This window comes from Phyllostomus discolor, chromosome 5 (genome assembly GCF_004126475.2).
Source record: "Phyllostomus discolor isolate MPI-MPIP mPhyDis1 chromosome 5, mPhyDis1.pri.v3, whole genome shotgun sequence".
NCBI lineage: Eukaryota > Metazoa > Chordata > Mammalia > Chiroptera > Phyllostomidae > Phyllostomus > Phyllostomus discolor.
The window spans coordinates 78254370-78270418 of record NC_040907.2 but is presented as its reverse complement, the minus strand read 5'-3'; the positions used below and the strand labels follow the sequence as shown (position 1 = coordinate 78270418).

The following is a 16049-nucleotide window of genomic DNA, read 5'->3' as shown; positions in this document are numbered from 1 at the left end:
GAGGGAGACAGAGGTCCTCTGGCAGGACACAGTGCAGAGAAGCAGCAAGCTCTGAAAGCCAAGAGGCGGCATGCCCCTGCCCCGGCAGGACAGAGGGCGCACGGGGCTGCCGCTAGACACCCCGCTCTGCATTTCTGCAGCAGCTGTCCCAGAAGGACGAGAGAGGGGTACTGCGTAGTGGAGCCAGCGCTGGAAGATTGGATTACCCCGGGGCTCTGGAGGCCGGTTCGGACAGGGTTAAAAGACCATCACCTGCGGTTGAAGTGCGACTCACATGGGAAGTAGGAAGTGCCGCGCCTGCGCTTCCTGTGTAAATAAACGCGCCGCTGCCGGCGCTGCTGCTGGCGAGACGCGCCGCACGCGCTGCGAGGTTCCCGGGCACCACGGAGGCTCCCGAGGCAGGAGGTGGTTGGTTGTAGGTCCTCCTCCTCCGGGCCAATAGGTCTAAGAGCCCGAGTCCTGGTACAGACCTGCAGAGTGCAGAGCTGTCAGCTGCAGAGCTCGGAGGACGGTGGAAGAGAATGAAACAGCTCCTCCTCCCCGGTGAGCGTGCTGAAGGTTGCTGAGAAGCCCAGCAGCCGGAGTAACATAGCTCTCCAGGCAGGTAGGTTTAGTAAGCTTTTAAAAAACTGCAGGCAATAAAAATAAAGTTAAAAAAATAAATAAAAGCTGCAGGCATTGCTAGACGGGAATGGTTTTGGACTAAGAAAAACAGACAGGAAACTGTGATACCATGGTTTTTAGCTCTATGTTCTGTGTCTAGTGAGTGCTTCAACCATACAGAATTGAAATCATTCCGAATGCCTTAAACACCTGTTAACTTTTAAAAATAGATGTCTTCATAAAGGTAAAAGAAACTAGTTTAATTTCTGCTAAAACAGTCTCTACAGAATGTGTTGAAAAATTCAAGGTTAGATCAAACCTCCCAATGTCTTAAGGGGAGACCAAAAGTTGGCATAACCTCAGGTGTTTACCTGCTGTTACTTGGAAATGCATAGCAGTATGTTGACACATGTACATATGAACAAGATGTTATATTATCCATGGGATCTTGGCCATATGTTATGCTGATTATTTTGTCAAGTAATTGCTGATAAAACAGTGAAACTGTGATCTTATACTGCTCTAATCAAATTTAAGTTAAAATGAAACTGATTTCTGCTATTTCAGCAGAGAAAAGGTATTTTTGCTTGCCCCTTCCAGGGTACCTTTTGCTTTTCTTGTAGTTTCAGTGACTCTGCTATAAGTCTACTCCTGATGCATATACTTCTCTTATTCAGATTTCTCAGATATAAATCCCCCTTTCTGGGAAAATGTTCTCTGTATTCAAGGTTCCACTACAGTCTCTCATGTTCTTCTTTCTGCCACACACATATCTTATCAAAACATTAGCTGGGGCTCCTAATGGGACTATCTGTCTTCTTCTATTGACTACCTTGAGATTTCTGGATGTTTGTTTGAACATAGATTTCTGGATGTTTGTATGAATTAAAAAATGTATCTAACATTTCTGATGCAGCAGTTTGGGGGTGTCTAAGCAGAAGCAAAAAATGAACTTTGCAATGACTCAGTTTTCAGGGTGTGGGTAAGAGGCAGAAGGAACCCAGCCAGTCTTCACTGAGTTGTTGGCTAATTAAAGTATCAGCTGCAGCTTTCACTGAGATGAGCCTCTTGAGCCCTGGTCCTTTTCATTTGATTCCTATGCTGGTTCCCCCTTTCTTTTCTTTTCTTTTCTTTTTTTTTTTTTTTTTACTCCGTCCACCCTTCCCAACCCTAGTCATTTTCATGGGTAATAGTCCTTGAAGTACTTCTGGAACTATTTGAGGAGAAGAGGCGGGGAGGAATAGAACAATAGCCACAGCAAATCTACAAAGCCACTTGGAGAGAATGGTATTAGGAAATCCAAGGCTTCATTTTCTCCCAATTCATGCCTTACTCTTACATACCTGTGTGTGGCATTTTTATCCTTTGTAGTGGGCGTAACTGGGAAAAATAGGAAGGGAAATAAAAACCTGTTTCAAAAGTAGCCTCTGACTAATTGAAACTGTAAACGTGTAAAACGTGTAGAGAATGTTAAAAAGATGTTTAGTTGCAGAACTGGGTTGCTTGGCTTTTTATTTAAAACAAACAAACAAAAAACTCAAACCAACCAATCTCTCCCCACCCCCAAACCAATGACCCTAGATAACTTGCTTCTACACTACTGTGCTGGAAGTGAGGTTTGAATGTGGTCACACACTGTCTAAACCCAGAATTTTACAAATATTTACAGTCATCAATGCCAAATATCTTTGTGCTGAGCCCCAAGAACGTTCTCAGCATTCAAAAACCCCATTCTCATGAATGGTTTCAGTTCATTGGCAATTTAAAGGCATTCAGGCTTCCAAACTAGGTCAGTTTAAGACATGTCTTTTTTTTTTTTTAAATAATAATTAGTTTTTGGGTCTCCCAGATTATGAACCAAGTTTTCTCAGCCAAACTGTACAACAGAGAGAAGTTATGCTCTATTTAGAAAGAAAAAAGTTTATTTTATCTATTTAGCTTCCTAGAAACTATCTTTCTCTTCAATAATATGAATACATTTTATCTGAGAAAGTATATTTCAGTTTTTCTTTTTGAAAAGTACTTTCAATATTTTAGATATTTAGAAACATTTATAAGGACATGAGAATCATTTCTCTGTGGTGTTTTAAAACTAACTCTGGCTTGTGTTTTGCCCCTGGTTTGGAAAAGTGTTTGAAATTGCCAGTTTGAGGTAGAGGTCAGGAATCATGCTGAACCTAGATGTTGATAGAGGAACAAAGTCCAAACAGTTTTTGGGACTAAACTTACTTTGTGCAACTAATTATTTTGAATATGGCAAAGGGCCAAGCTACCCCACAAGTCACCTTTTCCACTTGGGGCTGTGTGGAGTAGGTGTCTGCAGCCACTGCCCCCAAGTGCTGTGACTTTTTTTCGGCGATGCCCACCTTAATTTATAGAAGTTCCTTAGCTGCAGTAAATTACCAGGGTTTGAATTGCTGAAAGTAAATACAGATGAGAACCAGGCCTTTAATATTTTCTTTTTCCCATGCACGTTCGGAAAACTTATCTACTGTAATATTGAATGCCTACTGTTTGCCAGGTGTATGAACGCTAGGTGCTTAGCATATGAAGTATAAGCTGTGACCTCTGTCTTCATGGAATTCACTAGCTTGGAAGTGACTTTGAACTTCCAAGCTAATGGTAGAGTGGTAGTTCTCAATTCGTGTTGTTTTACCTGAGCATGAAAAATACTTTGATGTTTGTCATCTCAACCATGGCTTCTCAGATGTCTATCACCTGAAGAGTCATAACATCTAAGCCCATTTATTAATTATTTTAATTTTAATTTGTTTTTTCACTTTAGGCATAGTGGGAGGTCTTGTACTAATATTTTATTTTTATTAACTTTGGCATTTTTATTTACTTGGTCAATGAGTAATTGCAACCCCAATGCTTCATACTGTAGTAGTTATTTTAAAATGGAGAACAATACATTAAAGAGAATAAAAGTGATCGATGCTTTTGCAACATGGAATGAGGAAATTCTCATCTATGATTAGATCCCTTCCTTGAATTGAAAACACAACAACCTAAGTGAAATGCACATCTCATATTCATAGCTCGAGATACTTCTGATCACATGGCTGGTAGTAGCTACGGAAGAGCATGCTTGGAAAGCCTTGTCTCTTTGGTTTCTAATTCCTCTGCAGTCATAAATTTGAGTCCTACACCTTTAGTCAACTGGTTCTTTGTCTGTTTGGAAGGATAGCACAGGACATCTCATTTCTCTCTTGTGATCATACACACTGGACTTGTGGCTGAAGCTGTAAACCCACAAATTGTCCTGTGTGTGATTACATGAAACTACTTGTTGACAGTCTTCTCAGCTAGCTTACTCTTTATAAGTAGGTGCTGGATTTAATCACCTCTACACCCCCAGCACCTAACATCTATGCAATACAGTTCTTTGTGTGTTGACTTTGTTTTCTGCATATTGGTTTTTTAAGAAAGTGATTTGGCAAAAACATACAAAAATGAATACTCTGCACTTTGCTTAGTGTGTGATGGAGGAGATTCCTCTCCCAAACTGGTTTTAAATTTGTTTCTAATTAAAATTGCTATACAAAACTTTTACCTTTCATAAGAGAGGGCAGTATTTACATGTGCTTTTACTCATTTGGAGAAAAAACATTGATTTAGCTATTTGTACTTTAGTGACTGCAGTTTGCTGGTAAGTCATGACCCAAGAAATCAGCCCTTCTCTTCCTGTGAGCTTTTCTGAAATAACACTTCTCCTTGATTTGTTAATTACATCATTGTCTGACATGCCTTTGAGTGGCATTCCTTCCTGCTTCTGCGCTTTGTTGTTATGCCAGGCAGGGGAAAGAAGATTATTCAGCAGGGCTGTATGAATAATTGTGGGATACAAGGGAGCTGCTGATTGAAAAGGGGTGGGCAGGGCACATGTTGATGTCAAGGAGGGAACTACTATGATGAATGTAAAATTACAATGCCAAAAATATCATTGACCTGTTATTATTCTCACTCCTGCCTTCTTTGATGTTTTTTTTTTTATTGTTAGGAAAGGTCAGAATGGATTTCCTTCTCTTGGGCTTTACCCTGTGGTAGTAATGAGAATATGAAAAGAAGGCAAGAAGTAAAGAAATGTGCTTTTTAGAAAAAGGATCAGCGTTTTGCCAGTGTTAAAATTTGATATCCCAGGTGCTCTGTGCCTTACAGGGTTGAGAATTAGTTTGCCACAATGTCATGATCTTTGTGGACCATGATCTTGTATCTCTTTCCATATATTTCACCTGCATATTTTGAAGGAAAAATATAAAAATTGGATCTTTTTATTCTCACCATAAAAAATTGTAACTATGTGTGGTGATGAATTATTAACTAACTTTATTATGGTAATTGTTTCACAAAATATTTATAGTAAGTCATTATGTTGCACACCTTCAACTTACACAATGTTCTGTATCAGTTATATCTCAATATAGCTGGAAAAAAATCAGATCTTATTAAAATGGTCATAACAGATTTTATTCATATCCTAATTTCAAATAGTAAAGAGACTGTCTGGGACACAGCGCCTGCTAATATTTAAGATGCCTATCCTAATGGAGTGCTTGTCCTTTTCACCCACAGACAAGTTAATAGAGATATATTAGCATATCAGTTTAAAAGATAGTGGTCTTCAGATTACAAAGTTATAATATTATTGCCATCCTGGAAACTGATGAGACAAAGATGTTAAAACTAAGGAATTAAAGATTTTTTTTTTCATTTCTTGATTTCCTTTAAATGACGATTTGAAATAGTGGGGAAGAGAATGGAATTTCCCTTTTAGACCCGAGGCTTAGTGGTCCACAGTTTTCCAACAACGTTGCAGCGTCACACAGGTGAAGGTTTATTTCTATCATGTCTAAAAATCAAGCAGTTATTGGGTTTATTTATTCTAAAGAATAGTTTCCAATCTATTTTATTTTTTTTTCAAATAATGACCAAGTGCCCTACGTGTGATGCCATATATTTACTCATTGGCCTTGAGCATTGTTCTTTTTAAAAATAATTAAATAGATATAAAATATAATCGAGTAATTGCATTTCTATAATTACTATAGAGAGGGTATGTCCTGATTTGTTCTTGCTCTCTCAGGGCAGAACTGTTTTTCTGATATTATTGGATGTACACTGGATCATCCAGTCCCTGAGTGACCAGAGAGTGGGTCAAAGGTGTAAGCCAGGAATAGAACCACAACACTGGCCAACATGGAGGTCTGCCATAAGTCCTTGCCACACTTATCACCTGTACTACCCATGGCCCTTGCTACTCTACCAGCCAGCTGGTCTGCCTCCATTCCAGACTAAATTTAGGGTAGAACTTCAGCAAATGGCTAAAGAATGTCCATACTCTACTAGACTCAGTCGGTATTAGAGCCATTAATAGCTTCTATGAAGAACATAAACCAGCAGCTAAATAAATCATTGCGTTAGGCAGAGTGCCAATATCAATACAAGCTAATTTCAGATTGTGTTGAGTGGAAGCTGGTTGCCTGGCATGTCATTCTTTGTTGGTATTGGAGAGCTTTCCTAACAAGGTCTCAGAATCACTGTTTCTTTCTGCTCTACTAGAATATTGGCTTCATGAGAATCTCTCATTATGCAAGACTGTACCTTCCCACCACCTACCCTTCCTGAAAAGGTCATTCCCCCTTGTAGTCATCCTGTATTCAAATCTTTTTTTCAGTTACCTCACAGGGATGACTTAGTGTCTTGCATGGGCATGCAAACATTTTGAGAGTATTTGTATACCTGCTCTTCTGTTGTGTCCCTTGTTCTTGAGTAATTCTCTTAGAATTTCATGGTGTAGCTTGGAACTGAGACCTCACTACAGACCAACTGGATTTTTACATACATTAATATTCTGTTACATCAGTAATATCTGGTTGGTTCATTTTTGGTAGCTTTCTATTTCTCTTAGTCTCTTTAATGGTGCTTTATCAATTTACTAAGTTTTAACATTTTTGCAGAAGGGTATAAAAATTCCTAAATAACTACATAAGTATCCTAATAAAATATTATCCTTTGCAACCACATTATCTTTTTGTGGAATGGAATAACTACTGTGATTTTAGGTAGTGAAATGGGGATAAATACATTAGTTAAAAGTACTTTGAATGTTGGCTCTCCCACCCTCTGTTTTTGGAGCAGATTGCTTTTTCAGGAAAATTCCTTATATATCCTGTGCTTCCGACACCACTTCTGAAGTATTCCTTTCTTTGAAAATTCTAATGAAAATACGTGAGGGGGAAAAGTGGCTTTCCTGTTTTTTTCCATCATATAATACTTGCATCTCATATGCAAGTATTGATGTAAAAGTGTGTAATGAACACTTTAGAGCAAGAGATGCTCAGAATAGGTGGAACTGCTGATTTCCCTTTTCTGGTAATTGAAAATCAGATACTTTAGAGTGTTTTTTCTTCCTTGCACGGCCCAGCCATTCTGTCCTATTAGGTGATTAGTTATAGTTAAGCAGGTGACGCTTTTACAATTTGGGTGAAGTCTGCCCCTCACCAACCCACCCCAGTCCTACCACCTACTTTAGAAAGTTTAAATCTGAAGGCAGCTGTCTTTCTTTCTTTCCTTCCTTCCTCCCTTCCTCTCTCCCTTCCTTGCTTTCTTCCTTATTCCTCCCTCCCTCCCTTCCTTCCTGTCATTCTCTTGCAAAAATTATTTTCTCATTGGGTTCCTCACACCCAGTAAGAAGTATCACATTTGTAATAATGGTAAAGTAATTATAATTGTCACTGGTTTAAATCAAGCAGTAGAGTAGAACATTGCAGTGACTTTCTTATTGTGGGTAAAATGTGAAGTATGAAGCAAAACAAGTTGAGTGAGAATGAGTTATGGGCTTTGTGGGAGGAAGACTTTTCTTGCAAACTGGAGGGGAGGAGTGACTCGTCAGTGTACCTCTGAACATGTGGTCTCGTGAAAGGGTCAGGAGGAGCTGTGAGTGAGTTGCCAGTCTTCTGTGCACACCCCCTCTGAATTGCGCCATTTACTAGTAGTTTGGGTTGGGGGTGAGTTTCTACTCTTGGTAGTTGCTGGTTGTGGAGACTGGGAATTTTAACAAGACATAAATGAAGAAAACGAGGACACCATGGAGCCAGCCATTCTGATATCTCCAGTGCAGGGGAATTCATTAGTGAACATCAGGATTCTCTTGATTATTGCTTGAAGAGCTTAATTTCTAATGTATCAATGGTGAAAGGATTTCTTTTAAAAAAATTTTTTTTTAAATTTTAATCATTGTTCAAGTACAGTTTTCTTCCTTTTACTCCCATTCCAGCCCACCCACCCAACCTTCCCCACTTCCCTCCCATTACCACCCTCCCCCTAGTTTTTGTCCATGTGTCCATTAAATTTGTTCCAGGATTTCTTATTTTATATTCTTTTTTCATGAAATGCCCACCATGTGTCATTCATTTTTAAAATGCTCACTGTTGATTTTACACAGAGTGAGAACCAAAGCGCTGGTCTTCAAACTGGGCCTGGTGAAGCCTTCAGCTTCTGTGACGGGGCCTGGGAGGCTGCTGAGGGGAAGGTCAGCAGCACCTGGCCTGGGCCTCCCAGAGTTGCTTCAACTCTGGGCACTCCTCTACTTCATCTTTTAGAAAGCAGTGGTTTACTGGAGAGTTTGTTTTCATAAAATTCCATTGCTTTAAAAACATTTGAAAGCCATCCCTTTAGGGAATTGGTGTTATTGTACACAGAAAAATAAATCATTCCTTTTTGAAGCATTATTTTGGATTGTTACATATCTCAAAGAGATGAAATATGTGCCTTCTTTCCCCTCTCTCACTGAGTCATAAGTAATTGCCCTGATTGGAATGCTTGGCATTTTTTTTAAGCAAAACAGATCTCTGCTTTATAAAAAGTTTTGTCATGAAATATTTTTATATAAATAAATTTTCAAAATTTATATATATTTAAAACCATTTTATTGAGGTGTCATTGGCAGACAAAAAGCTACATGTATTTAATGCACACAACTTGAGTTTAGAGATAAGTATACACCTGTGGAACAACGTAATGCCTATAGTTAAGAATACTGTATCGTAACCCTGGCTCTGTGGCTCTGTGGGTTGAGTGTCGGACTATAAGCTGGGGGTGGGGTGGGGGGGGGTGTTGTTGATTTGATTCCCAGTCCTGGCTCCCCTGACTGGGTTGTGGACTGGGTCCCTGGTTTGGGGTGTTCAACAAGCAACCAGTCTGTGTTCCTCTTGCACATTGATGTTTCTCTCCTTTTCTTTCTCCCTCCCTTCCTGTCTCTAAAATTAAATAAATAAAATCTTAAAAAAAAGAATGCTATATTATATACTTAAAAGTTTTCTAAGAGGGTAGATCTTACATTCAGTGTTCTAATAATGTACATAAAATGATAAAGAGGGCAGAAGGAAACTTGGAGATGATGGATATATTAAAATTTTTTAACTTTGATTTCATACTGTAGGCTATATGTCACAAACTAAGGAGTAAAATTTTAAGTATATGCTAAGGGACAAGATTATGTTTCAGATGGCCTTGATTAAAACAATTTCTAGTTCTGCCTTCCAAAGAAGACTATTTCTAAGGTATACTTTCTAAAAGGTATTAAATTATGTCTATGGTTTTTGAGAGCATTAAAAATTTGGCTTGTTTAATGTCTCCTAAAAAATACTGTAGGTTGAGACTGAGAAATAATTGACTTTCTTGAAGAGCACCTAGGTCTCTTATTAGGTTGAAACAGCATGGCTTATCTATTCGCTGCAGCTTTCCTCAGATGGGCTCAGAAGTGTAATTGGCATTTGTGGGGAGGCCTGGTTCTGGCCTGTGTCATTTCCCATCTTCACCACTCAGGAAGCATTTACAGGCTACATTGCTTCATGTTGTTTGACTTGGGATTTATCTTTTTTAGGGGGGAAGATAACTCAGAATATGTTGTGTGAGCAGTGTAAGGAAAACAGAGATGAGAAGACAGCGGTTGGGGAAGATTGATGAGCCTCGGTGTGCTTTGGGGAGTCTTGAGAAACAAATGGGTGATAGTTTTCTAAGCATAAACTGGGAAGAGGGGAGAGGTAAAATAATTCATTTTTATCCCTAACTTACTCTGAAGAGATTTTTTTTTTAACGTCAAAATCCTGAATTTGATATACAGTTTGATTTGAATTTAATTTGCTCTTGACTGATAACCTATTCATAGTTAATAAAATAAGAACACTGTGTCTTGAACCTTATTGGCTCTTTCCCAAGAGGTATCATATTGCAAATCAATCATTGGTTAGCATCCTATTTTTAATCAAATCTTCTACTACCACTCATGGAGTAGGTGAAAAACCCTGAATAACTGTACATTACTAGAGTTACTAACTATTGACTATTTCTGGTATGACATTAAGAAAGTCAGTGCAGTTACATATCATAGATTTTTTCTTTCCAACTCATTTAATTTGGTTTTTCCCTCCATTGCTTTAATACTTTTTTTTTTTTTACCTATTATTGAGACTTAAGCAACTGGGGACCATGTAGCAGATGCTGAACATGCCATTTCTTTTGCCCCAAAATTGGGAAGAAAAAGTCTGGTTCTTATAGGGAGAAAGGGTATTTACAATTATTCTATGGAAAAAATTATTAGAATTTGCCATACTCTTTTTAAAATAGTAAGAACTTCAGGATTTTGCTTTTATTTAATCAGAACATGAATTTTCTTGGTGTAATATACTAGTAAACAGTGAATGTGCAGGAAGCTTATTTTTACAGGTATTAATGTCTTTTAAAAGATCAATGTCTCTTTTAAAGATATTCTGGATAAAAACAATCTAGTGGAGGACTTTAGTTATAATTTTTACTTTTCAGTGTAAAAATATTTTTTCCTATAGTTATGCTATGTGTGGAGACACATTTTATTTTTGCAAAGTTTCAGTGAACTTACGATAGCTGTGGTCATGGACTTCACGGTTCTCTCTCTCTCTCTCTCTCTCTCTCTCTCTCTCTCTCTCTCTCTCCCTGCCCCCCCCCCCTTCCTACTTCTCTCTCTCCCTGCTCCATCCCACCACATAATATTCACGTGTGAGCCAGCTCTGGTGTAATGGGCCAGGTACTTGGCTTGGCCCCACAAGATGGAGGTTTGAGTTTTGCTCTGCCTTGTACAAACTCGGAGAACTGTGGCAGGTTGCTTAACATCATAGGACCTCAACTCCTCTATAAAATGAAGAAGATAATTCTTATGGTTGCAAAATAATAAAGGAAATATTGTACATGAAGGAACACAATACTAACACCCTATTGAAATTTTTTTATTGGAGTAAGATATGTGTAAGTTATTTCAAACATTTGAAGTGTTTAATTGTATTTACAATGTCCTACAACCATCACACTGTCTATTTCCAGAACTTTTTAGCATCCTAAACAGAAACTCTGTACTCGTTAAATAATAACTTTGTTTTCTTTTCCTCCAGCTCTTGGTAACCACCTTCCTAATTTCTGTCTCCGTGGATTTGACTGCTCTAGATACTTCATATAAATGGAATCATATACCATTTGCCCTTTTGTCTCTGGCTTATTTCACTTAGCATGTCTTCAAGGTTCATCCATGTTGTAGCATATATCAGAATTTCAGTCCTTTTTAAGACTGAATAATATTCCATTTTATATTTATAGCATATTTGGTTTATCCATTCATCTATTGATGAATATTTGGATTGTTAACACCTTCTAAGTAGTGTGAAAAATGCCACTGTGAACATTGGTGTGCAAATATCTGTTTGAGTCCCCTTTTCAGTATTTTTTGGGGGGTACACATCTAGAAGTAGAATTGCTGAATCATATGTTAGTTCTTTGTTTAGCATTTTGGGTGACATCCTATTTTTAATTATTTTTGAATCTATTGAATTGATTGTAGTGGCATGACTCCTAAATGGAGTGTTTACTCATAGTGATTACTCTATTCCCATAGTTTATGTGACTTGAGTCAGGGCAGTGAGGTCACCTTCAGTTTTAGGAACACCTTGCCCATGGTTTTCAGAAATGTATTCGCTGTACACTTAGAGATCATAGAGGGTGAGGTTTTCTCTGTTGGTATCCAACTGTGTTGGTTAAACAATCGTTGTATCAATGACTATAGTATTTTCTGCTTTGCACCTTTCTGCAGGGGTTAAGGAGACTAAAGCGGCTGAGCAGGCTGATGGGCTCAGTTGGTAGGCTGCATTATCTCACCATGACTGCTGAAAACCCAACGCCTGGAGACCTGGCTCTGGCTCCTCTTGTTACTTGCAAACTCTGCCTGTGTGAACAGTCTTTGGACAAGATGACCACACTCCAGGAATGCCGGTGCATCTTTTGCACAGCTGTAAGTTTTCCCTGATGTTTTCATCATGAGAAAATACAAAGGGAAGAGCTGTGAAGGCATAGGATCCATTTCTGATCCATTACTGAGAAGCTGAATTTGCTACAATGTGATCCTACTTTGGAGAGTAGTGTGTACAGTTGTATACACTACTGTGGAGAGGAATTCCACATTTGGGTCTGTTTCTGAATAGTATCTTAAATGGTAAATTCTCTATATACTGGTTTTTAGGAAGAGTGAAATTCGTGTGTGAGATTTAATTATTTGATGGGTAAGCACAGTTTTTCTGTTGTTAAAGTTCTAGCTAAGAAACTAAATAGAGACATTTTTAACATGTATTAGTTAACTCTCATCAGTAAGAAGTTCATGGAGTATTTTGAATGATGGAGAAATCAGGTAGTAATTTACTGAGTTTTCTTTTATATACTTGTTCAGCTCCTACAAGGCACATGGTATACCACTGTTTAACGTTATTGTATCTCCTTTTCTTTTTTCCAATTTTCACAATTTGCTGAAGGCCGCTTACTCCTCTTAATAGAGAAATGCTGTAACTCTCCAGATGTGGGCTTGTCTCTTTCAGTTTGACACTTGATATCAATGCTGGTGACCTTCATTGCACATTTCCCTGAAGATTGGTTGGTTAGGGTATAAAGGTAGTAAACAGACCGACAAGTTCAAAGTAACTACAGAAGTTTGAGCCCAGGTGATCTTACTCAATTTTTCATTTATTCAAACATTTTTTGAGCTTCTACTGTGTGCCAGGCACAGTGCTGAATGTTGGGAATATAAAAATGGATCAGGTACTTTCCACAGGGAAGATGGACACATTGAAGGAGCACCACTAGAGTGTGGTGAAGTCAGGGGTGGCTGCTATGGCTTCCCCCAGGAGCATCCACCCACTTGGGGCTGGGGAGGTGGGAGGGGCCTCTGGGTGGCAGTGATCTCCGAGCTGAGGCTTTAACAAGAGATCGCAAACTGATGCCCATAGACCACATTTGGCCTCAACAGGTTTCTTACTTTCTTTCTTTTTTGACTGAGAAATTTAAAATAACAAATTTTACAAAATTTTCATGAAAAATGAAAAAACTAGTAAGATACAGCTACTCTGGGCCTGTGTTCATGGGCCCAGAAACAGATGATCCTTCCTTCATTTATGTCCCTGTCTCTCTCCTGTAAACGAGTCTATTTGAATCAACAGCACTTTAAAACTAAGGGTAGGTTGGCGAAGAGTCGGACAGGAAGAGTGCTGGCATCTCAGAATGGTAGAGGGGAGGGTCTGATGCCTAGATTCAGTATTTACCATTTATCTTTGCTTTGGTAGGCCTTGTATGGGCAGACTGTTAATATTTATTATACAGACAGTACAGTAATCACTGGACAAATGACAGTTTAATGCCCTGACTGTGTGAAGGAAATTGAACAGTTTAGTTACAGTGATCGGTGGTTAAATCATGGGGACTAATGAGAAAGGAATCATTTAGGAAGTATAATCATTTATAAAGAGGCATGTTTATTACCAAGCTTTACTAAGCATTCTTTTTTTAACAGACAAATTAAGGTAAAATAAAATTTCCTTGTTTATTTAATCAATGTAGTACCTTTTTAAGCTAATTCATACCAATTTTCTTTAAAAATGTTTTTGTGAGGGAGAATTTGGGTAGGGAGAAGCCTCAGCATGACTTTTAGGTAAAAAGGAAAGGGACTGAAATCCTTTTCATGTGTTTTGAACTCTAGGATCCAAAGATGTCAGAGAATAGCATTGTCTGTTCATTCACTCGGCAGCACTCTAGTGAGCAGCATCTGTATGCCAGGAACTGTTCTAGGCCCCAGGATCTATCAGTTAAAGAAACAAAATCCAGTAGATATCCTTGCTGTTACCAAAGCAAGTTATACAATAAACAGTAGACATAATGAATAGGAAATTATAATATTAGGTGATAAGGGCTTAGAAAAAAGGTCTAGTAGGAGGTGAGGAGTGTGGGGCAAGGGGACATGACAGTTCAAGCAGGGTGAAGGACTCTTGCTACGTGAGGTTCCTGCTGGTTCTGCTCATCTTGTCAGTGTGTGTTGCTTTATAGGAAGTGAGGCTATAGCTTTGTCATCTCAGGGCAGCTTTAGTTTTCTTTGGTCTTGCTTTGTTTCTGAATGCTGTGCTTAGAGAGTGAGTATTTCTCTGACTTTTTCACACATGTTTCAGACCCTTGCTGGTCCTTGAAACAAATGAATCAGAAGCAACATTTGGTTAAAAGCAGGATGGAAATTTTTGTCCTAGTGTTACTGGACAAAAAGCAGGGTATGGAATTCAGTTTTCATTGTGAGATGTAATAGCACAGAATTCAAGCTGGTATGTCAGTGTTGAGTAGAGCACAAAAGCTTGGGTTGTATTTCATATTCCCAAGGAGCTGACACTGACATATTGTTTCAGTAGATTCAGTTCCCAATTAAAGACAGAACAACTGCTTCTCATATCTCCTTCAGCAGTGTAGAGGTAGGAGTTAGTACAATTAGATCATTCTGTCATCTAGGTTCATACTTCCTTATTGTTGGGGAGTGCTCAAAAGCAGAAAGTCAAATGGCACGGTATTTTTGGTAACCCTCCAACTTTGGGACTTTTTGTACCTATAAACATTGGAACTTTTTGTACCTATAAACATTAACCTTGCTTGGCTTCCTGATACCCCATTTCCTATGACTGGCCAAAATAGTAAATTGCATGTGTCTGATTACATCAGTGTCTGTAAATCTGCAATTGATACCAAACTCACCTGAAATGTTACTCTTTTTATTGTCAGAGCTTTTATTTCTTCTTTAAAAAACTGATTGAAAAATGTATCTAATCTTCACAGATATTAATTTGCACTCATATTAAAGAGATCTAATATGTTTTCAAGGCTGAAAAGAAATCTGTGACCTTTTAACTTATGTCATATACTACTAATTTCAACATTAAATGTAATTGGATGATCTCTCTCAATTATTGGCTAGGAAAGACCAAATATTTTAAATGGTTTTGCCACTTAAGTCCCTTTCTCCCCTTCATTAGGCAAATGTCCAAATGTAATGGTCTTCCTGCTAGATATGGTGCTATACGTACATATTTTCATAGATCTAATCAAGCTTTGTATACATTCTGTCCTAATCCTGTTTTCCCTAAGATATATCCCTGAACGTTTGTTGTGAGGTTAAAGCCTTTTTGTTTCCAAGATCAGTGTACTCTGGGAGTGCCGAGTAGACAGATGTGGAGTGTTTGACTTGAACACTGGATATCAGCCAGCTCATTCCCTATCTTTAGGGAGACCTGGCCTTTCAGTAGACATCCCCTGACCTGTGTGGTCCATGGACCTGCCGCTCTGAGAAACAGATACTCCTTGAACAGAGTGTTCCACATGCAAATTATCTTGGAAAGTGGTGTGTTCCCTTTCTCTCTTAGGGGGACCCAATGCATATTTGCATGTTAGAGGCTCTGTGAAATATTGTGGCTAAGAGGAAAGCAAGGGGACCCTGTTTAATTTCTTCCAAAGCATTTACATTTGATCATACAACCTTCTTTTTTTAGTGGAATACCTGTTAACTTGCCTACAACTAGAGCTCTGAAGAATGCTGCTTTAAATTATTCCATGTAGTTAATTCTTGACTTAAGTGACATCTAGAGAAAAGAATGTGATGAACATCACTTTAAATAATCCATCAATATATTGAGTTTATTTTTAAAGGAAACTTACCACATTCTAATTATGAAGATGATTTTTGTTAAACTGCTTGGCTTTAATATGCAGAAGAAAGTGTAGTATAAAGAAAGGCGAGCTGAATTTACATGGCAAAAATGGGTGTCGCTCTCACTAGCATGACTGAAGTTATAAGTCATTAGGTGTATTATGGAGCCAGAGAAGTTAATATTTGGGAGTTATGGAAAGAGGTGTTGCAAAATTACTTGTTTTTGTAATTGATGGTTTTTGTAATTTCTCAGGAATGTTGGTCTACTAACTAATGATATGCAAACAGTCTCTCTCTCTCCTATTTAAATAATCCAGATATGCAAACTCAAATTTTCCTCTTCTGGTTTCTGCAGCACACTTTTTTTGAGATAATACCACACAAGTATAATTAAGTGAAAGAAGAAAAATTCACAAAA

At 38.3% G+C, this 16049-nt stretch overlaps 1 protein-coding gene across 2 annotated transcripts in view; it reads left to right on the top strand.

Moving 5' to 3' along the window:
• The first annotated feature begins 238 nt into the window (after positions 1-238).
• Positions 239-16049, top strand: part of RNF144B (ring finger protein 144B) — a 70972-nt gene continuing 55161 nt past the window's right edge. Inside the window, exons 1-3 of one of the 2 annotated variants that reach the window (XM_036026455.1) lie at positions 239-604; positions 9491-9650; positions 11723-11920. In XM_036026455.1, coding sequence (XP_035882348.1) covers positions 11756-11920 — 165 coding nt within the window. In that variant the 5' untranslated portion in view covers positions 239-604; positions 9491-9650; positions 11723-11755. The remainder of the gene's footprint in view (positions 605-9490; positions 9651-11722; positions 11921-16049) is intronic. The other variant, XM_028513098.2, reaches the window with a different exon arrangement.